Raw genomic sequence first — 23,310 nt, 5'->3', positions numbered from 1 at the left:
GTGTCTTCATTGTCTAATGGATCCAAGGCAAAATTGAGACAGTTCATTCATGGTACGCGAATTGGGGTAGTTGCACTAGGTCGTTGAATTGTTCTGTAGTAAAAGGTCAACAAGAACTCTCCAAAACGATTTTGAAGAATACAAGGAGTCACAATCTCTAGTCCTCTTTTTTTCAGACGTCGTAGAGGTCCCCTCTCATAGTTGGACTCGAGTAGTAGAAAGATTAGAAGAATTCGTAGACATTGATTAAGTTATTTTCCAAGTCTTTGTTGACTAGTTGTATTTAAGATTTTTGTCTAGACTGAAGTCCAGTCAATACGCGTAGAAGGACTGTTGTTTACTTGTTCATACTACTTGACCGTGTGGTTAGTTGAGATGTTTAGGGGCAAAAGCTACTCACTCGTTCGGATGATCAGTTGTGCTGCGTCTTGTGCTGCTTTTCTAGTCATGTATGTGGATCTTGTACGTATCCTGATTCCTGAGGTCCTGACTTGATTCTTGTATGGTAATTGTTGTGCACGGTTTCAGAAATTCTTCCGAGTGGCTTGTGCAATGGAATTAAGCATAAATAAGCAATATATTGTGCCCTCTGTTATCTATCTATTGCAGATTTCTTTTGCATGTACTTGGGATAATGGGGTTCGTCAAGCCTTATCGATAAAATCTGAATTTAGTTGAATTCCAGCTGATGAGACTCTTGACGTAACTGGTTGATTATGTAATTGCTGTTACATCAACAAAATTTGAATATTCTAAAAGCTACAAACAAAGTTTAAGGAAAATTATTGGTTGTAGTTGTAGTTTGTACATGTACATTAGACGTTTCTGACCAGCATTGAAAAGATTATATTATAGTCAATTATAATTTGTTGTACAATCTCAGGATCCATCACCTCAGGTTGAAGAAAATGAGCATACAGAGATACAAGTAAGAGACGGTTACATGATACTGCAAGGGTCTTGATTGTTTTCTCGAATCTCCGACACATAAAATGGTGGTGTGCCATATTGATAATGAGGCGTCCATATAAATGGTGGTGCACTAGTTGGTTCCTTCTTCTCTGGGATCTTCTCCTCTTTTTTAATTTCGGCAACACTAACAAGGTCAGCGTAACCAAATTTCTTCCTCAGTAAACATGTAAGTTCAGGTGAATCGATTCCTTCGCCAGTAACCACGATTTGATCACCTTGTAGTTCTACTGAGACAACTCCTGCTGCACAGACAGCAATCTTCATGGCTTTAGTCCTGGACTTGGCACCGTTCATTGAAATAATTTTGATCACTACCTTTTGCTGTAAACGTTTACAAATCAATTAGAAGTTGCAATAACTCACCAAAAAATTAACTTTCAAATCATATTTGCATACATGTTAGGTTTTCGAAAAACTTACCGCCATCGTTGAGTTGATCAAATAAAAGATAGCTTGAATTTGGGCGTGATTGCACTAGAGGGTTTTGAGTCTTCTATATACCACACAAGCAAACACCTCTCGAAATGAGTTCGAGTAATTTTAGTTGATGAATCGGATAGTCTCTGATCCACATATTTATAGGTGTCATGAACGGTAGGTTACGTCATTCTTGGACATGAGATGATTTAAAGGAAAGACCAAGGCAATGACTTTAGTTAATTAACATCTTTAACTAGTTAAGCTAACAAGGGCATTTCCAATGGAGGTGTAGTAGGCTCTACCTAGTTGTCATTAGGATTTTACAACTCCAATTGCAAATTATTGTATAGCCAATAAATATCCATTATCTATTGTTTCCAACCGAAAAATGTAAAAAAATTTGATTTTAAACTCAGATAACACTTAAAGTGACGTCCCTCTTACAAATTAAACAGGGACGTCACTTCAAATGTCATCCGAGTTTAAATTTTTTAAATTGTGACTTTAGAAATAGATAGGGTCGTCACTCAAAGTAGCGTTTTAACGATTCTTTTGTTCAAACGTGTGTTCAAGTGTCGCCCGGGCTATTTATCAACTGATAGCGAGATGAGAAATTTTCCACTCCGTCTTTGTTCAAACGTGTGTTCAAGTGTCGCCTGGGCTATTTATCAACTGATAGCGAGATGAGAAATTTTCCACCCCGTCTATCAACTAATAGTCTTACCTACGGTTTAGCACCACCATTGGATAGAATTTTTTTATACTTGGGATGTAAACTTTCCACTTTATACGGTTTACCCCTATTAAAAATGCTCTAAAGTCTTTGTCCTTTTATTTGACCTACCATTAAAAAATTAAGTCATCTCAAAGTCTTTGTCCTTTTATTTGACCTACAATTAAAAATGCTCTAATTAAGTCATCTCAAAGTCTTTGTCCTTTTATTTGAAACACGTTCTTATGATGGTGAAGATCAACTATGCCGCGCTTTAATTAGGTGTTACCGGTCATCAAATATTTAGTACCATATTCCATTCCATGGGCATGCTAAACTCGTGGTGCAAGAATTATAACTTGACGAGGTAAACGGCAGAAGTAACCAACTCTGTTTGCTCTTGACCAACTAAGAAAATGATTAGAACTTTTAGAACTTTCCACTGCCTTTATTCAGATCGGTATCCAACTAACTAGAGTTGGGTTTGGATATATATATTTGATAATTTTTTGTTCTGAATGTAATCGGTCAAATTTGAAGTAGAGAATAACGAATCTCTACTGTCACGTCAGCATTTTAATCTTTTTTCTCTCTGCTATCCAAATATTTACTTTCTCTCTTACAACGTTACCCTTGAAATTCAGCTAGCAACATATTTCTTTAGATTTGCATTTCCGATTTAACCCTTAGAATATTGGTCAACAATTCATTTTTTAATTTTTTTATTTAATCAAAAAATTCAATAATTATTATTTGAGCCCCAATAAAAAAGAGTTTTATGGGAAATCACACTATTCATGAGTTGACACAGAAGATGAAAAAAACACATTTGAAAGATCATTTCCTGTATTTTTAAATTTTTCTTTAAATTTTGAGGAGGGAAAATTGGTAAGTCTAAGAAAAGGGCGGTTATTGGTAGTTTGATTTCAAAATAGAAAAAAATGCATAGATGAGTAATGAACTATACCCTTAATCAAATATTGGGGTTTAAACTTTTTTTTTAGCAAGTTTGGGTATCTATGTCTACCACGTTTTGCAACGTTTGGTTCTGTTATACTCCTGTCTATTTATTTCATACGTGTCACACTTTTCTTATTTGTCTCTAATTACATGGCCTTATTTTCCAATGTGGCTATGTTAACTTGATATGTGGTACGCCAACACGAAACAAAACCCGAAACACAACTTGACTACTTCTATCTAAGCATGAAAAAAAATCTCAATTTCTGTCTGAGTGTGAAACAAAACCCTAGTTTGAGAGATTTCCAAATAAAAATCAAATTGTGCACGTTAGGGGTGGGCAATGGGCCGGGTCGGGCTGGCCCGGCCCTAAACATTTAAATGCCTTTTAGATATTATTAAAGGTCGGCCCGCCCTAAAAAGTCAAATAGGGTCGGGTCGGGCCGGGTCACAAGTCTAAATCTCAAGCCCTGACCCTACCCTAAGCCCTCTTTAAAGGTTTTAGGGCCGGGCCTATATATTTTCTTCGTTTTACAAATGCCATTTTTCAGACAAAGGTTGTTTTTTTTGTTTCTGTGTTACAAATTTCTGCTCTGTATTTCGTTTTAATGGTGTGGATGGAAACCTTTAGTTCTAGACTTGGCTTGGATGTGAATAAAAATATAATTTATAAGAAGTAAGTGGGAAAATAAATTGAGAATAATAAGTTCTAGACTTTGATTTGATGATCAAAGGAATAAAATCTTATTTTTTTTATTAGGCTAGTGCTCATTGTTCTTCATGGCTGCTAGATAGGTTGACAAGTTTTTGTTATATAAGACAAGTTATTGAAAGTACCCTTTGGTGTAAGTTAGGGGTGGGCAATGGGTCAGGTCGGGCTAGCCCGGCACTAAACATTTAAAAGCCCTTTAGATATTAAGGTCGGGTTGGCCCGGCCCTAAAGTCAGCATAGGGTCGGGTCGGGCCGGGTCACAAGTCTAAATCTTAAGCCCTGACCCTACTCTAAGCCCTCTTTAAAGGTTTTAGGGCCGGGCCTATATATTTTATTCGTTTTACAAATGCCATTTTTCAGACAAAGGTTGTTTTTTTGGTTTCTGTGTTACAAATTTCTGCTCTGTATTTCGCTTTAATGGTGTGGACGAAAACCTTTAGTTCTAGACTTGGCTTGGATGTGAATAAAAATATAATTTATAAGAAGTAAGTGGGAAAATAAATTGAGAATAATAAGTTATAGACTTTGATTTGATGATCAAAGGAATAAAGTCTTATTTTTTTATTAGGCTAATGCTCATTGTTCTTCATGGCTGCTAGATAGGTTGACAAGTTTTTGTTATATAAAACAAGTTATTGAAAGTACTCTTGGGTGTAAGTGATAAATTACAAAGGACAATGTTATTTTAATTTAAAATATTTAACAAAGGGTTGGACAATTATGGTACGTGTATTTATAGTGAAAATGTGAAACTATAACTAGGGCTTGGTTAGGGCTGAATTAGGGTCGGGCCTATGTTTCAGAACCTTAACCCTAGCCCTACCCTAGAAGGCCTTAGGGTCGGGTTGGCCCTGCCCTAAACTCCGTGAGGGCTTTAGTTGTGAGGGCTTTATAGGGCTTAGGGTCGGGTCGGTCAGGGCCGGGTTCAGGTCGTTAGGGCCAAATTCCCACCCCTAGTGCACGTTGGGGGACGATTCGAAGAGAAGGACAATTAATATTCAATTGGAATGTGATTTCGTTGGAGAATCAAATGTGTTACTTCTATCGAGTAATTTTTTTTTGTGGTTTGTGCAATTTTCTAGGGTTTCAGTAGAATAATAGTTGATTTTGTGTTATTTATCGTAAAGCTTCTCGATTCCCACTCTATAATAATAGAAAATTAGCTTATTTGTTTTCAATGCTCATTTGAATAATAATGTGAAGTCTATTACAATAGTCAATCAATTAGTTATGTAGGTTATCAGTAAAATAATATTAAAGTGTACGTTTTAGTTTGTTATTTGTTAATGTGGGGTATATTAGAATAGTTAATCAATTATATTTTTAGGTTTTCAATCAAATAATATTAAAATGTTCTTTTGTCTTGTTTGTTTTTGTTCAGTGGATCATATATTGGAAAGTTTATTTCCAGTGGAACCAGATTTTTGCATAGAACTTTATAATGGGGAGAAGTTAAGATGTATGAACATTCAATGTTCATAGTCTTTTGTTTATAATCCTTGGGTATGAACATTCGATGTTCTTGGGTATGAATATTCGATGTTCATAGTCTTTGGGTATGAACATTCAATGTTCATACATCAATATATTGTATAAGGTACATTCACCTATTTTGATATGAACAATCATTGTTCATACACCAACAGAATGTATGAACACTCATTGTTCATAGTAAAAATGACAAAAATGGTAAAATTGGAAAATATTTATTTTAAATCCGGGTCATTTGTCTTTCAGAGTTATTTTCACGGAAGGGTATAATTGACATTTAAAAAAATAAAATGGCCGGATTTACAAGGATACAAGGAGTCACAATCTCTAGTCCTCTTTTTTTCAGGCGTCGTAAAGGAGGTTCCCCTCTCATAGTTGGTAGTAGAAAGATTAGAAGAATTCGTAGACATTGATTAAGTTATTTTCCAAGTCTTTGGTGACTAGTTGTATTCAAGATTTTTGTCTAGACTGAAGTCCAGTCAATACGCGTAGAAGGAACGTTGTTCACTTGTTTATAATACTTGACCGTGTGGTTAGTTGAGATGTTTAGGGGCAAAAGCTACTCACTCGTTCGGATGATCAGTTGTGCTGTGTCTTGTGCTGCTTTTCTAGGCATGTATGTGAATCTTGTACGTATCCTGATTCATGAGGTCCTGACTTGATTATTGTATGGTAATTGTTGTACACGGTTTTAGAAATTCTTCCGAGTGGCTTGTGCAATGGAATTAAGCATAAATAAGCAATATATTGTGCTCTCTGTTATCTTTCTATTGCAGATTTCTTTTGCATGTACTTGGGATGGGTTTCGTCATTGGAGTTCTACACGTTTCTGCGCTTTTATGTTTAATTACAAGCCATATAGCACACTTTAGGACTTCCAATTATCGATAAAATCTGAATTTAGTTGAATTCCAGCTGATGAGACTCTTGACGTAATTGGTTGATTGAACAAGGGAGTCTTGTATTTTTCTCTCCTTGTCTTTCATTCGATGCGTCTGACGGATCAGGTCATTCTTCTCAGACTCTCATGCCGTTTCTTTGGTAGAATGCTTATTGATCTGAGCTCTTTTTCGGTGTCGAGGGTCGACATCACGATCCTAGTCAGTTGACACTGGTTCAGATGCTGTATCCGAGTCCTCATCTGAGTTACTGTATTCCGACTCAGATGTCACATGCCGAACTGGACCCCCATGCCTTGGGTTCCTTACACGACCACCTTCTAGAAGGTCTTCATCATCAAGATCAATGAGTGGCTCATTTCCTGTGTTAGATTGATACAAATACCTCAGCAGCTGTACTTCTCGTTCAAGATTGCTTCTTTGTTGTTCCAGAGCCTATACTGCCTGACTGGCCTGAACAGACTCTGGGTTGGTGAGGACATCATTCTCACCATCTTGACGCTCCTCTTGAGCGTTATTCTTGGGGCCTACACCGGGAACAGCTGGTCCGTAGGTGCTGGTCATAGGTCTTTGGAGGGGGTTATTCGCGTCATGGTGACCCGCGTTCTCCCCCCTTCAGGTATCTCGTGCTCTTCTTCTCTCACGGCGACGCTGCGCGTGGTAGCACCACCCTTTGTTTTCTTTGCTCCAATCATCACAATGGTAAGAGTTTTTAAACTAAATCAGTCGTTTGAACGAATGTTTACCTGCTTTCATCCTCACAGACGGCGCCACAAGATGTAGGGGAGTTTTCGAGTATCCCCTGATCTTCCTCTGTGCCTTATGATCTAGAAGCTTTGATTGAGTAGAGAAGAGATGAGATGATTGTGAGTTCAGGGTTGAACCTCCTGGCGGCTGCCTACGTATCTTCTTGTTTATTTAGAAGAATCAAATTCTATTTTGCGTAGTTCCTAAGAGCGAATTCCTATGGTTTATATAGGAAGAGATGCGAGAGTCATAGGATGACTGTCCTCACTGCTTGTGAGTTCCCTTCCATCTTTGGAATTCTGCCTTCCTATTAGGATTTATCTCTTTATAGAAGTCTGAATCTAAACCATATCTTATGAGAGGTAAGTTTCCTTGTTGATCATAATGTCTCATCGTGTATGAGAAGATTATATCTAAAAGGTAACTCCTAAGATATGTCATCACGATTCCTTTCTTATCATCAGAGATCCCCATCGTCAGTTTCTTTCTGTTCAGGAACTGTCTATATCAGTTTCTAACGACTTGGAGAACTGTTATACTTAGAGGCGGTTAGCCACGTGCCTAGCACATGTCCACTAAACACTCATGCTAAGCGCGATATCACTTATTCATAAAATTGATCCGATTGTCCTCGTTTCATTATGGACATTTATAGTCTTAGGTTATTTCTCATACACGTGTCATCTATCCAATGACGGAAAATCCCCCTTACAAGTACTGTTATATGAGATTTATTGGAAATGTATATATTAGGATTTAAATCTTACTTGGGAATAAACTACATGTCATTTTGAGAAAACGGAACTAAATTGTTTTCCAAGTTGAAATTATTATAATAGTATATTTCTTGACTTGAAAAATTGAACTTACTGCTATATTAATTTATTTTAGTCTTACTCGATCATATCAGCAAATTCAATTTGTTGACCCATGTTTGTTTTATTTTGCAACGTGGGTGTATTCTTGTAAACATAGATAGTAGAATGCATTGGATGAAGATGTTTGATTTGGATTCGCTTTTGAAGCCTTATTGGTTTAAGTTTTCTGAAGTGTAAAGTTTTGATTTGAAATAGATGTAATAGAGTTGGTTAGTAATTCTTGAAAGCAAGATTGAAGGATTGTTTATTTTTTGTTTTAATTTGATCTTAGATTTTCATGTCGTGTTTGATAATGGGTTATTAGGGTTTCGTTTCATCTTGGGTTTTCATATTATTGAATAGGGTGAGGATTGAGATAATTATATCTTGGATAATTCCCTATTTTAAATTTTCTAAAAATTTGAGGTATGACACTAGGATTTAGTAATATCATCATTTAAAAAATTGTACAGTAAAAAGTTGCTTCGTGTACTGTGCATTTTTCCCTCAAAATTATCTTTTTAAACCTGAAATTATTGGATTTTGGATGGCCGAGAGTTTAATACAGGATGAGGGGGACTTGTTAAAAGAAATAGACAAAGGATTTAATATAATAAGAGAACTGACTGGTGCTAGAATGTTGAGGTGCTAGTGGAAAGTGGAGAGGAGAGGTTAAAAATGCATAATCTGTTCAGAGAATTAGCTATCTCAATTCTTAGACCGGACCCTGGCTTCATGGTTAAAGATGGATTGTGCTTAACGTCCATACCACACAATTTAGAATGGGACGGAAAAATAGTTTCTTTGGTAAGAAATGAAATAAAAACTCTAGTTCCCATTAACTCAAACTGTTACAATCTCAAAACGATGTTATTGCAGAACAATCCTATCTCATACACAACCAGCGGGTTCTCTATTTACCCTGTGCCTGCTCTTCAAATTCTTGACATCTCTTATATTGAGATTAAAGAGTTGCCACCATCATTTCTGAACTGGCCAACCTCAATTTTATGTTTCTACAATATTGTCTAACGTTGGAAAAAAACCGTCCGTAGAAAAGTTCAACAAACTACGAGTTTTTAACCTACGTGGAACGTCTATTAAAGAACTGTACTGCCTCAGGGTATGGAAAGATTGGTTAACCTCATATCACTTGACATTTCAGAAACCAGAAGATTAGAGAACATACAAGTTGGTGTGATAGTCTTTTGGTATGAACATTGAATGCTCATAGTTCTTTGGCTATGAACATTGATTGGGTATGAACATTTAATGTTCATAGTCTTTTGGGTATGAACATTGTATAAGGTACATTCACCTATTTGGATATGAACAATCATTGATCATACACCAGCAAAATGTATGAACACTCATTATTCATAGTAAAATGACAGAAATGGTAAAATTGGAAAATATTTATTTTAAATCCGGGTCATTTGTCGTTGAGGGTTATTTTCACGGAAAAGTATAACTGACATTTAAAAAAAGTAGAAGTGTCTAGCCAACTTATTTTGTCTTTAAGGGTTCCTAATTTTGAAATAGTGGATTCGTGAATTACTTTTCTCCAAAATTTGTTCTTGTGAATTACTTACAAAAGACAGTGTCTTCTAGAATTACTTTTTCCCCAAATTGGTCTTCTGGACTATTTTCTTGTATCACTTAATTAGTTAAATTGCTTCAGGTCTAGCTTGTTTAGGGAGTCTTTATCAGTTCAGCTGTAGAACCCTTTGTTCTCACTGTGAGGAATAGATCTAAAGTTGGAAACGAATTCAGTACCGTCTTACCCTTATCGGAAATGTGTACATCTGTTTAGACCGCTGCTTATATGATTTAACTTTGAAATAAGCAACGGAGAGCGACATTCAAAACAAATTTTGGCGCTATTCACGAGCAAAGAATATATTGGCCCTTGGGGCGGTTTTCTTCAACAAGTCTTTCAATTCAAGAACATTTCAATTTGATTATGCAAGCGAGAAATACATGGTTGAATAACGTTCTCCCATACTTTTTTTTACCTGATGCCAAGTTTGAGAAAACAATTAACTTCATCGGATACTGAAAGAAACCATTTGTATTATCAGTAGAAGCCATTGCTGGTTTCTCCCAAACTCGAGTGTAATATTTTAATTTGGATGATGAAAAAGTTTCACTACTTTCACTTCCTCTTATAGGATGCATGGAATGGTACGCGTGCATGTTGGGAAGCTCAAAAGTTATTCCATTAATTTGAACTGGCAACTGTCACGGTGAATGTTGAAGATATCAAAGGTTGACTCAAGTCTCCAACTAGCAATTGGTAGGCATTGGAGTTCGAAGTTATTAATACTAGTCTGATGCAGCTGAGCGCCCATTCTATAAAATAATCTATAAAAATTGAAACAAATTAAATAAGTCAATTTTTTTTTTTTTTTTGTAGGTAGTATTTATTTATTTTTATTTTGCTTTGGGTGTAGGGATAAATTTATAGATATTTTTAATTATAAAAGTAAAACAGTAAAAAAAAGGTGACCAAGAATTAAATATTTTTTAATATTAAATTACTAGTAGGTGGGAGGTCAGAATTTTTAAAATAATAAGAGTATCTTTAGGTGGTGGTAGTATATTCTTTAAATTTGAATAAGAAATTTGGAGAAAGTTGTAGCAAATTTTGACCAATTCTAACTGGTCGTAAATATCGATAAAAAAAGGTTGTAGTTCTATCACAAGCCAATGGTAGCAATTGGCCAAGATTATTGAGTTCGCGACATTACCACTCGCCAGCCCCGAAGTTGAAAAAAAAACTCACTCGACATTATAAAAATTTGCACAAAAATTGAAGGAATAAAAAAAAATAACTCAATTGCGACATTAGTAGTGGTATTTATTTATTTTTATTTTGGCGCGTGGGTGATAAAAAAAAAAAAAAAAAAAAAAAAAAAAATAAAAAAAATCGACATTTGCAATGTCGCTCCACATCTGCATCCAAATTGCCAAATTTGCGAACAAAAATGCAAACGGACAGGTAATGCGACCGAATATACTACCACCTAGAGTTAGAATTCCGAAAAATTCCAAATTTTTTCTTCAAATTTAAAATTTTTGACAGATGATACTACCACCTAGAGATGCTCTAAATGGTTTCTACGTGGTGCATAACTGGTGCAGTTATGGCATTCGAATAAGATTACAAAAAAAAAAAAAAAAAAAATTGGCATTCAAATAATGGGCCTGTATTGAGGGCTTGTGAGCCAATTGCTTGTTCAATATTACACATCTAAATCCATGGGTCCTATCGACGACAAAATCCACACATAATAAAAACCTGGAAAAGTGAAATCGTTGAAGCTAAGAGCTCAAAAACCCTAGCAGCAGCAGCAGCAGCAATGGAAATAGAAGAAAATAAAACCCGGCCAACGCCAGTAATATTCAGAGACATAAGACGGTATTACTGTGACTACTGTGGCATTTCCCGATCTAAAAAGTGTCTCCTAACTTCTCACCTTCTCTCCAATCACAAGGTCAACCCTCATTTCTCTCTCTTTCTCTTTAACTTATTAGTTGGCTGATTTTGTTTTTTATTATAATAATAATTCAGGAAGAGATGGAGAGGGAAAAATTGGAATTTGAGGAAGTGGATAAAGAAGGAACAAAGTCGAATACATGTGAAGAGTGTGGTGCTAGTTTTCGTAAACCTGCTTATTTGAAGGAACATATCAGAACCCACTCGAATGAGGTATATTTATGCATAGTACAAAATATCAGGATATGGGTATTTATCGATATTCAAAACCCTAGCGGATATGTATCGTGAAGATATATCTCCCGGTCAACGAGGATATTTGACATTAAGACGGTTTTTTGTGCAAATATACTGTGAATATATCCAAAATAAACAAATATTGTAGATATGTGTGGATATTTCATGATATATCATGAACATTATTTATATTTATTTGAAATATAAGTTGGTAAATATTAAATAAAATTGTTATATATACAAAATATCTCCAAATATCGCAAAATATCCCAAAATATCTTGTGAAATATCAAAAATATAAAGAAGGAACAAAGTCGTGATATATCTTGAAGAACATATGGTGATATTTATATATCTTTTTTTGAAATTTGGATAGATATCCCCAAATATCGTGATATATCGGGATATTTTGTACTATGTATTTATGTAGTATGAGCTAAATGCACATTAAAGACTAATTTTTTGGTACTAGCTATGTATATTTGTCCATGGGTATGTATGTTTTGAATGAGAATGATATTGCAGATATATGGGTTTTCAAAATTTGAAAACTGTTTTTTTATGGCGTGAAGCATTGGATCCCATCAAAAGAACTCCAAAATGCGAAGAGGTGGTATGATTATCCTTGATTGGACTAGTAACAGGTTGGGGGACCTCCTGTGAAGCTCCTTCAAGGCAGCCTCTTTCACGCGCTTTCCATCATTGTGAGTTTTGCGGTTCGGTTTCTGTTTGTTTAAGGGTTTTCATATCTTTAGGCTCTGTGTCTTATTATGCAAAATCTTTCAGAGATCATTTGCATGCCCTGTTGACGATTGCAAGTCAAGCTATAGACGGAAAGATCACCTCACGAGACACTTGTTAAAGCACGAAGGGAAACTTTTCTCTTGTCCTGTTGAAGGATGCAACCATAGATTTGCTTACCAGGGTAATATTAAGAGGCATGTGGAAGAACTCCATGATGAAGCAGAATCTACCTCTTGTGACATTGGCTGTCCAAAACAGTATGTTTGCCAGGAAGTTGGCTGTGGAAAGGCGTTTAGACATCCATCGAGGTTGAAGAAACATGAAGAGACCCATGGTAAAATTTTATATTCCTTTATGTGATCTAGTTTTTCTACCATCTCGCAAACTGAAAGTTATGAAGAGTGCAAGAAATACACATAAGTGTGTGTGTACTTCAGGGCTTGGTTAGAATATGACAATTTTTTAAGTGGAGTTCATTATTTGTAGATAAACTGGATTCGGTTGAAGCAATCTGTTCCGAGCTTGGTTGTATGAAATCGTTCTCAAATGTTGATTGCCTTAAGGCCCACCTCCAATCTTGCCATCGGCATTTTCAATGTGAGGTTTGTGGGACCCAGCAGCTTAGGAAAAATATCAAGCGGCATATGAGGACACATGAAGCTGGACGTACATTGGAGCAATTCAAGTGCCATATTGATGATTGTTGTCACACATTTACTAGTGTAAGGATCACTTTGTTCAACTTGTGTTTACTTTTGATGGAACTTGGTCTCACTTTCTGAAATTCCAACTACTTGAGTAGATCACTAGGAAAATCAAATTGAATGTATTTTATATTCTTAATTGGAGGTGGCATGATAAACTTAATTCCAAGCAAGGCAGTCTTGTTATTTGGTAATATTGAAATTCCAAGCAATGCAGTTGCAATGGTAGCTTTTCCTTTATTTGATATGTTTGGTTTTGTTAAGTTTGATGGCATAGTTTATTGTAATTAGGTATAGTAATATTATCTGATCCCATAGGTCAACATAGCATGTGTCTTTTGTTATGGGTTGCATCTAACTGTGTATTGTTTACTCTTGCAGAAATCAAATCTCAATCAGCACATCAAGGCTGTGCACCTCGAGCTGTGCCCATATACCTGTCGTTTTACTGGGTGTGGAAAGAAATTCCCATTTAAGCACGTCAGGGACAATCATGAGAAAACTAGGGAGCATGTTTATACCCAAGTAAGTTATTACATGATCATAATAATGTCAATAACATCCAATGTATAAAAAGACGCTCGACCTGCTTCTACTTCTGGAAACAAAACTGATCTCTTGGCTCGTCAGGGTGATTTCGAGGAAGCTGATGAGCAATTCCGGTCAAGGCCAAGGGGTGGACGGAAAAGAAAATGCCCGACAGTAGAAACATTACTCAGGAAGAGGGTCAAACCACCTGGTCAGGAAGATTCTGCTTGGAGTCACGGATCCGAGTATCTTGCTTGGCTGCTTTCTGCAGCTGATGAGTAATAGTAAGGTATGCTCGTTGTAGTCATGATGTAAAACAAACTTTTCAATGTATATTAGCTGCAGAAAAGAGCTTGTTTGGCTCCACATATATAGGCAACAGCTCTACAAAATGTTGTAAGAAGCAAGTCTCAAGGTCTTGAAATTAGTAAGAAACTGTATAATGAAGTATATGATGAGATGCGATATGATCTGGACTCCCCTAGAACCTAATTACTCGGTTATGGAAGACATGATATACTATAAAGAGCAGTTTTATGCTGTCAACTTCTTTGGAGCAGTTTTTGCCTGTGATGTAAATCATGCTCATCCCAAGCTTTTGGAAATAGCAAAACCACCGAATGAGAATTTTATAAGTATAAAGAAGTATCTCATGGTTCCGGCTGGTGATTTGTTGCAAATTAGTAAGTTAATCAATTACGTAGATGACGGTTCATATTGTACTCATGGATTTGAAGTCTTTAAATTAGATCTCCTTATATTGTAGTCATGGCGGTGCATATTGGTATGCGTTTAACTGTTAGTGTTAGGTCGATATTGTTACAGTGAGCTGGAAGACAGGATATTGGCTTGGCGATGTATGGAGGCGTTATCATTTGCATGTAGGATCGAGGATATATCCATACATTATTCTTGGTAATACCCGTTAGTTATCTGGAAAGTTTTTCCAACCTATAAACTTCAGAATAGGATGATTTCTCCTAGTAGTGTTCTTACCCTTACTGATTCTCCAATTTTAATCAGTGAGAATGACTGGTAGAAACAATGTGCCTGAGCTTGACACTAGGGATCAGGAGATAGTAATTATGTTGTCGAATTTTGTGAATGCAGTATGCAAAAAGTTGCAAGGACTTCCTTGTGATGCCATGTAAAAAGTATGTTTTATTCGTCTACGTTCTTCAGAAAATTGTAATTATGTTATTGAAGTCTGTAAATGTAATATGCAGAGAGTTGCAGGTACTTTTTTAAAGTGCATATTATGTGTTCTAAAATCGTCTGTACAATATCATCGCCAGTGATTCTTCGAATTTCCTCAGAAGCCCATGATAGTAGCATTGCCAAGCCCTACAATAAGAAAAATCTGTGGCTACTGTATTTTGAGGGAGAGAAAAAAATCTTCAATAGCTAGCAATGTTTGTTAAGCCCCAACTCGCCTGTTTCCCATACCGAATCTCTGTACTTCTATTTCCATTTTTTGGTTAGTTTGTTATTGACAAACGATCTAATTTGCAGACCGTAATACTTGTTAAGAAAGACTACTCCGCGTTTCATAAGGCACAGCCCAATCATAATTCATAACAGGCGGGGTCTGATTTTCTTGAGATATACTGCCTCGCTGCTATGACTAATGTATCGTTCTACTAGATGTATTCTTAGGTACTTACTATTTCGTCCTTTCTGAATTCTGATTATCACTTAATTAGATCTGAATGTGGTTTAGATCCCTTTGTTCTCACTGTCATAGAAACTCTAAAGTTGGAAACGAATTCAGTAAATGTGTACATCTGTTTAGGCCGCTGCTTATATGGTTTAAATTTGAAATAAGCAACGGAGAGCGACATTCAAAACAAATTTTGTCTATTCACGAGCAAAGAATATATTGGCCCTTGGGGCGATTATGGTGGGCTTGAGATCAATAACGACTTAATAGTTTGCATAATTTGGGCCTAGAATGGGCTGTTAATAGTTGGTGGGATAAAGAGAAATTGTATCCATGAATTGTCTTTGTGATCCTCAGATGTTGTATAATGGCCTCTTCTTGAGACCTTGCGACTGTGGCCATTTTCTCCAATAGTATCATGGATCTGGTGCATAAGAGAAGTAAGGTTATCTCAAACTTTTACTCTATGGCCCAGAAAAACCATGATCCTCACTCTCTTGGATGTTGTATTTCGGCCTGAGCCTGCTGCCTAAGATGTAAGCCTCCCACATTACTACTTGAGTAGTGTTTGAATGATGAAGTGGAAGGGTTGATGGTGCCGACTAGTAAAGTCGGTAAAATTTTTGGGTGATGATACTAGAGGTCCCGCCAGTATCAAAGAGTTACTGATCTCATTTAAAACAGGATTACCTAAAAAAAAATGGAAATAACTTGACAAAATAGAATATGGAAAAGAAATATTTAGACTCTTTAGATGAAATACAAACTCAAATTGAAACTGATAGACTCTTCTAAATTATACATGTTAATCCATCTAGAAAACAGAAATCTCCTGGATAAGAAATCTGTAAGAAACTAGAAAATCTTTTGTTGCCTCGATACATCATTAAACGCCTTTCGGTACCTTGATCTAGCATTTGCCCCTTAATGTAAATGTTGTTGTAGTTAAAATCCTTCCTGTCTGTCATTTCTTTATGGTTATGATGATTATGGTAATATGAATGTTAATTATCCCAGACCCTATTATGGTGTTTTCAATGTCATCTACATCTCCCAAAACTTTGAGGTCTTATGTAATTATGTTGATGATGGTAATCTGAGTTTCTGACTCTGTGTCTCTATACGTGTATCATGCTATCTGTTGATGTTTTTCTTGTGTTTGGCAATCTGAGTAGTTTGAAGAGTAGTCATGAGTTATTGTTTGTTCAGACTGCTGTCATTTTGGATCTTGGTTGCTGCACATTTGATGACCTACTTGAGCATCAAAGAACCTGAATGAAAAGTGGACTTTGAGTTGGTGGCAACCCCCAACTAAAATGTCATATTACACCCTATTCAAAAATTGTCTATGCATAAGGCCAGGAGAAACACAAATGTTAGAACAACTGTAGCCCATTGGAGGTAAGTGGTTGACACCTTCACGAGTTTAAGCTTATTTGACACTTGTGCGATTAGGAGGTAGTTCACCAATTCAAGATATTTCTTCTTTAACATGCCTTATTTCCCAGGTAATCTGGACCTTTCTCATAATTGTCACCTAAAGCAAACCACAGGCATCATCGCTTCCTGGCACTTGTCGGCTGGGAACATCCTTTTCTGGACATCATTATCATAAGAGTAATTTGTTTCTGCAGCATCTTTCTGATGGCGACATAGAAGCAGTGATCTCAGATGAAATTTTCCAGACACAAGTTATCTGGTCTCTTGGTGATCTGCAGGTATTCCACATTGTTACTGTCTTTCTTGCTGGATGGCCTTTTAAGCATTTTAAATCTAATACAAAAAGTAAAAAGTTGATTTCAATCCATCAATATATTAGTCCAGAGTAGTGACTCAAGTAGTTATTTTTAGTAAATACAAGCAGGACAAGTGCAACTATGCATACATATGAAAACTATATCGAAGATGATAGAAGAAATACATGGACTGACACATACACACACAAAAGAGAAAAAGGAAACTGAATAACTGTTCTATTAATTAGTGTATTTAGCTACAGCTTTGGAAAACTCAATTTTCTGCACTTTGTTGCTAAATAGTGGGATATTATGTATCAAGATTGTATTGTGTGGATAAGATTTTTGGGGTGTTTGCTTAGTTGGATCTGCTATTGGATTTCTCTTGTTCTCTATGTGTGAGTTACCTAAATTTACTTTGCTTAACAAACGTTTTCTTTACTAATAATGTACTAACATAAAAGAATGAGTGTTTACATTTGGTGTGTGAAAAGGATGTTGTTCTATGATATCCTTCCTCTGCCATGAATGTCAGCCTATAACTGTCAGTGCGCTTTGCTAGAATGCTACCCTACATTACTGAAAATATCCCAAATAAATAATATATGTGATGTCGAATTAGTGCTCAAGTGGTGTCTTGTCATCTTTTCACCTTTGATCGATCTGTATGAACTCTTTGTTGAATTTGGTATCGTTTCTACATTTCTCTTGATCACATCTTTGTTGGAAGATTTAGACTTTGGATTCGGTTAGCTTTTTGAGAAATATTTCGGAATAAGGTTTGTGACTTTGTACAACTTAAAGATTTAATTTAGTTGACTGAGATCGGTCCCATAAACTAGTAATCTGATGAGAATTTGAAGAGTAGTAACTTCTGGTTAGTTACCTTTGAGAGTTTATCTAACGTTGAAGTGTTCGATTTACTATGTATTGGTGCCGATCGGTTAATTGAAACACAATAAGCATCTAAGTATATTGGTTGTATATAAAGCACAGACGCTTTGGCTTGATTCAGGACAATGAATGGTCATTAGTTCACATAAGGGTTTGTTGTACTCGTAGTACCTAGCCTTATTCACCGTTCCTGAGAAGGAAGTATGCCCAAGCAGCAGGATTGACTCCTCACGATAAGCCAAAGTGATGACAAAACATTCAATCGAAAGTCCAAGATATAGCCCAAATAAGTCTAATTTGGATTGGCAGTCCAGTTTGACAACATACGACAAAATGATCATAACTTTCTCTAGAAACCTTTGTTTTGCGAACCGTAAATTTGGTTGGAAACTAGACTTCATGAGCTTTCTAGTGGTGTGTGTTATGTATGAGAAACGTCCTGTTCAGATTCAAGTTTGACTTTGAAGAAGAAAATCAGGAATAGTTTTAATGCTTGTCTCTTCATATCCGAAGTTTGTTTTTAGCTATAAATTCTCTAAGACTTGTAGGAAGTAGAGCATTATTTGAATGAAGATATAGTACTTTTATTGAGAAGAAGTGGTTCTTCTTGGTGAAACAACTCTCATCTCTTTGGTGGATTCCATAGAGTGGCGAGTTCTAGTAACACAACTCTTATCCCTTTGGTGGATTTCCATAGGGCAGCGAGTTCTTTGTTTCCTCTTAGTTTGTGCTTGTATTTACTTCCTATCACACCATTCTAAATGGTGTCACAAAGAACTTGTCTAACTTCACTTCTCTGATTACCAACTGATTTAGCCTTCCTGAGTTTGGTGAATGCAAAACTTCGATATCATTTGATGCTTATTGTATCAATCACTACAAGCATGAATTCTAGTACCTTCAGGTTCAGATTCTATCATGCAAACATTTCCCAGTACTCTCACACTTTGGTTATGTTTTATTCCACAAATTCTTTTCACTTCATCTACTTCTATATAGTCAAATTAGTTCGACTTTAAGCTAAACACCACATTTTGTTTTATAAACTAATTACTTCTTGGGTACCCTTACTTCTTTATCTTTTGGAGTTTCCATAAGTTCATCACTTTATCTTTTGTTTTTGTTTTTTTTTGCTTTTCTTGTTTTTGTGTTTAAACCTCAATTCTAAAGTAGTTTCATTCCTTTGTTTTTCCTTCTTTTCTGTAATGCTTTTAATTTCTCATTAGTAAACAGGATTAAGTTTCCTTTTGGGAATAAGGACTAGTAGTCTAGTATGAAGGCCTTTAGGTTGTGTGGGAAGATTTAGAGCACTTCTTGAAGAAGGGATGGGTGCTAAAGAGAATAAAGACCTTAAAAAGAAGGAAATCAATGAATTATCTATGTGACTCCTCAGTACTATGAGCACATCTTCAGACCTTGTGATTGTGGCCATTTCTTAGATATTTACCCTATGGCTTGGGCCAGGTGCAGAAAGAAGCAAAGTTACTACCATTGGCTGTATTGGAATCTAGCATGACACCTCTTATGTGTTCTTAAGCCTCTCACCAATCTAATGTCTTTTTTATTTAGTTTTTTCTTTATGAGATTGATATGTATCTCTTCTATACCTATTATGCTATTTGCAACTTTCTTGTTTCAATTTATTTCCCATCTTTTCTTTTGAGTTTTCACAAGCTTCTATAGTCTTCTTAAAGTTTTTGCAACTTTGATTTATTTGTGGTTTTAAGTTTTTTCCTGGACCCTGTTCATAATTAAGACGTACATTTTTTATTTAATTATTATTTTTGTTATTTTTGGTATTGGTTTTCATACTTTTTTTTGTATTGATTACGTCTTTAAGGTGCTAAAATTCTTCTGAGAACGCTGGATAAGACTTGTACAAAAGGCCAACACAGGTGGGGGTATGTTAAGAATTAGACCTGAAGAAGAAAGGTGCCGAAGAGAGGATAATAACTTGAAAGGAATGGAATTAGTGCATTGTCTTTTCATAATGGCCACTTCTTCAGGCCTTATAATCGTGCCCCTTTCCTTGGTTCTGGTATTTTAGCCATGGGCCTGGTGCTTGGGAAGCATGGTGACTGTTCTTCCGCGTCAACTTAGTCTACGCAATATGATCTAGTATTACCCGCTTAATGTGTGTGCTATCCCATCTTGCGACGTATTTTCCCTTTTTGACTTATTATTGTCATTTTCTTTGTGTTTTGCAAATTTTTTGGAAACTTTTTGATCTTAGACTCGTTGTTCTTAATATTTTTTGTTTGTTTTATTTCTTTTGTATATAAACCTACATTTTTTAGATGGAGACTCTTAGTAGTCATGCTTCCTTTGTATTAATTGCTTATATAAGGTGATAAATGTCCTTTCTGGATCGCTGGTTAAAGACTTGTACAAAAGGCCTGTACATGGTTGGGGGAAGATCAAGTACCTAACTTGAATATGAATAAAGGTGCCAAGAAGAGGATAAGTACCCAAAAGAGAAGGAAATCAACGTATGTGAATTCATCTAATGTTGTGCACTGTGGTGCCACTACTTCTTTACAACTTGTCTGGTGATTGTTGCGATTTCCACAAATCTTGTTGATATGGCTTCAGTTGTGCCTGGTGCCTTGAGAAGTAAGGTTACCACTTTACTTCGGCATCGTTTGAAACTCTATACAACCTGATCTAGCATTATCCCTGTGTTGTCAGCCTCTCATTAACACAATTGGCTGTTTTTATTGTGTTCTGTGTGTTTCATGTTAGTAGAATCTATATGTTCGTTTGTTTGTAACATTTCTTTTGTTGTGATTTATTTCCTATCTTTTTGTCTAAGTTTTACTAATTTGACGGAGTTTTAATGAGTTCTCTCTCTCTCTCTCTAGATAAATTCATATATATACATAAATATATATATATTTTTGTTTTGGGTTTTATGCTGACTTTGTGTTACTAATATAACGCGATAAATGCCCTATTTCAGAATGTTGGATAAGGATTTGCACAAAGGGCCCACACGTGGTAGCGGTGTGATTTGGAACCTTATTTTAAGAAGGGGAAGGCGTCAGAGGGAGGATTAGAACAACCGAAAGAGGAATGGTATCACTGACTAGTTTTTGTGATCCTCAGATGTTCAGTTGTATAATGGCCTCTACTTGAGACCTTGTGACTGGCCATTTGCTCAGATATTGTATCGTGGGCCTGGTGCATAAGAGAAGAAATGTTTCTGATGGCAACATAGAAGCACTGATATCAGATGAAATTTTCCAGCCACAAGCAATATGGTCTCTTGATGATCTGCAGGTATTCCACATTGTTCCTGTCTTTCTAGTTCCTGCTTCTTGCTGGATAGCCTTTTAAACATTTTTACATGTAATAGTAATGAGTCACAGCACCAGGTCCTGTGAAACTTTGGTCTTTCTGCAGAAACTGTGAAACTTATTGGTATAGATGGAGTGAAGCATATTGCTTGTTCAATTGGGACAGGTCCTGTCGATGCAGCTTACAAAGCCATATTTTAGATTGTTAAGGTATGTGTAATTTTCAAAAAGTAAAAAGTTTCTTCTAATCCACTAATATTAGTCCAGAGTAGTGACTCAAAGTAGTCACTTGTAATAAATACAGGCAGGATAAGTGCAACTGTGCATACATATGAAAACCATATCGATGATGATTGAAGAAATACATGTATATGCACATGCACATGCACACACACAAAAGAGAAAAAGGAAACTGAAAACCCCTTGATACTTGTTTCAAGATGAGTGTATTTAGCTAAAGCTTTTGAAAATTCAATTTTTTGCACTTTGTTGCTAAATGGTGGATTGTATTGTGTGGGTAAGATTTTCGGGGTGTTTGCTTTGTTGGACCTGCTATTCTATTTCTCTTGTTTTGTGTTTCTGAGTTACCTAAATCTATTATGCTTAACAAACTTCGTTACTAAATACTAATAATATACTAACATAAAAAGACCGAGTTTTACATTTGGTGTGCAAAAAGGATGTTGTTCTATCATATCCTTCCCCTACCATGAATGCCCGCGTATAATTGTCAGTGCACTTTACTAGAAGGCTATTACATTACAGAAAAAGATCCCAAATAGTTGATCTAAAGCCTACTCGAATATATTTAGGGTTAGGCCGGTTAGGTTTGCTAGAGGCTGTTTTGATGAAATTCCTATCACTTCTGTGAAGATACTTAATTAAGGGTCATATTTAAAAAATATGCAACCAATTTGATGGAGCATTTTCATGGGGTTAAGTTAGGGATGTTGGAAAACTTTTCAGTTTTTGTAGGTTTGCTCAGCCTTCTTGTCGGAATTTAGCAATCAAATACACGTTGTTACCATTGTTGTTACTGTATTTCTATGTGGAAAGTTGATGTATTTCTATGTTTTTTGTCGTGTATGTTAATAGCCTTCCCCCTATTTATATAATTTTTTGTTCTCGACAGTGGGACTGGACTGGGGAAGGAATGGATATTGCTGTCTCCAGCATCCGAGCTTATGTTAGTGCGCTTAAGAAGATGTTTGATTTCTCAAGAACATCCAAGGTCTCTCCAGAATGTTCTCAAGTAATTGCTTAGAGATGTGATGATTCGTTGTTTATGCAGACCGAAACAAAATCCTCCATGCAACGTGAAGTTTGGCTTCCTAAGACATGTTTATAGGATGGAGTACATTGTCTTTGTCTTTCTAAACCCTTTGCTTTTGTAATAGTTTATATTATATTCTGAATTTTGGTTATACATTGTGAAGTATGAGCATTTATTTTATGTTTGGTCTTGTACTGTTTGTACTTCCTAGAGTGACTTAGATGATTGAGCTGTTTGCTAATGACCATTATTTTCTTTCATAGTGAGTTTTGCCATTTGTTTGTATAGCGTCAAAAGTTCCAGCAGATCTTCCTTGGGGTTCTAGAGAGTTTTGGCAGTTTATAGCTGGCAGATGCTGTTTATGGAGTAAAATAGGATAAAGTTATTCCTATCAAATTCCACTGTTTGTATTGTAATAAAAGTTATATTAAGGTTGCAATTCACCAATTTGCATGCATATTAATGTTTGCATCAATGGTACAAATGCAATTGAATCTAATCTGTTTGGAACCGATCACTCAAGTCACCTATGCTTATTCTTCTTTTTCTTCCAATAATCAAGTTACCAGTGATGTTTTGGTGTAAATATGTGGTTGATTGTTGAAGTTGTCCCTCTAGTGACTTAGGGTGGTGATATTAAAAGGACCCTGTGAGTTGATTTACTTGAAAAGGGAGTATTATTTATTCCAAGGACGGCATAGTATACCTTTTTTTGATGTATTCGCAACTGTCTCCTAAATTCCTAATGTTTGACTTGTTGAACAAGAGTCCATACTACAGCAGTTTCCGTGAATCTGTAGTGGGTCCAAGTCTAACCCATCACCCCTTTCCAATGAACCATAGACGGGGAATACTTAAGCTAAAGTCTCATATTGGTGGAAAAACAGAAAATAGAATATGCTATTTTCAAGGTAAAAAACATTGGAATACACTCAATACAGTCATTTCATTTACTCGACGTTACTAAGT

General features: G+C 35.9%; 2 protein-coding genes and 1 long non-coding RNA gene across 9 annotated transcripts; 2 read left to right on the top strand and 1 right to left on the bottom strand.

The window, feature by feature from the left end:
* Positions 1 to 771: 771 nt before the first annotated feature.
* Positions 772 to 1,647, bottom strand: LOC147514034 (heavy metal-associated isoprenylated plant protein 47-like). The gene is made up of 2 exons (XM_086597435.1): positions 1,393 to 1,647; positions 772 to 1,293 (listed from the first exon to the last, which is right to left on the bottom strand). Exons 1-2 carry the CDS (start codon positions 1,396 to 1,398, stop codon positions 940 to 942), a joined length of 360 nt encoding a protein of 119 aa, XP_086453561.1. The 5' UTR covers positions 1,399 to 1,647; the 3' UTR covers positions 772 to 939.
* Positions 1,648 to 11,025: 9,378 nt separating this feature from the next.
* On the top strand, positions 11,026 to 14,028 carry LOC147514033 (transcription factor IIIA-like). The gene is made up of 6 exons (XM_086597434.1): positions 11,026 to 11,267; positions 11,345 to 11,482; positions 12,293 to 12,584; positions 12,737 to 12,972; positions 13,336 to 13,479; positions 13,585 to 14,028. Exons 1-6 carry the CDS (start codon positions 11,133 to 11,135, stop codon positions 13,762 to 13,764), a joined length of 1,125 nt encoding a protein of 374 aa, XP_086453560.1. The 5' UTR covers positions 11,026 to 11,132; the 3' UTR covers positions 13,765 to 14,028.
* Positions 14,029 to 15,019: 991 nt separating this feature from the next.
* LOC147514032 (uncharacterized) lies at positions 15,020 to 22,599 on the top strand. Of its 7 annotated transcripts, none has more exons than XR_015215821.1 (6): positions 15,020 to 15,138; positions 16,352 to 16,543; positions 16,651 to 16,860; positions 20,732 to 21,051; positions 21,147 to 21,278; positions 22,201 to 22,599. It is a non-coding gene; the product is annotated as an uncharacterized LOC147514032 (long non-coding RNA). The 7 variants fall into 7 exon arrangements; XR_015215820.1 differs by lacking the exon at positions 15,020 to 15,138 and adding an exon at positions 15,852 to 16,071; XR_015215816.1 differs by lacking the exon at positions 15,020 to 15,138 and adding an exon at positions 15,852 to 16,233.
* Positions 22,600 to 23,310: the final 711 nt, after the last annotated feature.

This window comes from Coptis chinensis, chromosome 3, assembly GCF_015680905.1.
Source record: "Coptis chinensis isolate HL-2020 chromosome 3, ASM1568090v1, whole genome shotgun sequence".
In the NCBI taxonomy this organism is placed as follows: domain Eukaryota; kingdom Viridiplantae; phylum Streptophyta; class Magnoliopsida; order Ranunculales; family Ranunculaceae; genus Coptis; species Coptis chinensis.
The sequence above is the reverse complement of the archived record's forward strand: the minus strand, read 5'-3'. Positions and strand labels throughout refer to the sequence as shown.

Bases quoted from the DNA above. Each gene is read 5' to 3' on its own strand.
- LOC147514033 (XM_086597434.1), top strand. From the start codon at position 11,133: ATGGAAATAGAAGAAAATAAAACCCGGCCAACGCCAGTAATATTCAGA. The intron at 11,268-11,344 runs GTCAACCCTCAT...ATAATAATTCAG, and splicing joins ACCTTCTCTCCAATCACAAG to GAAGAGATGGAGAGGGAAAA. The intron at 12,585-12,736 runs GTAAAATTTTAT...CATTATTTGTAG, and splicing joins GAAACATGAAGAGACCCATG to ATAAACTGGATTCGGTTGAA.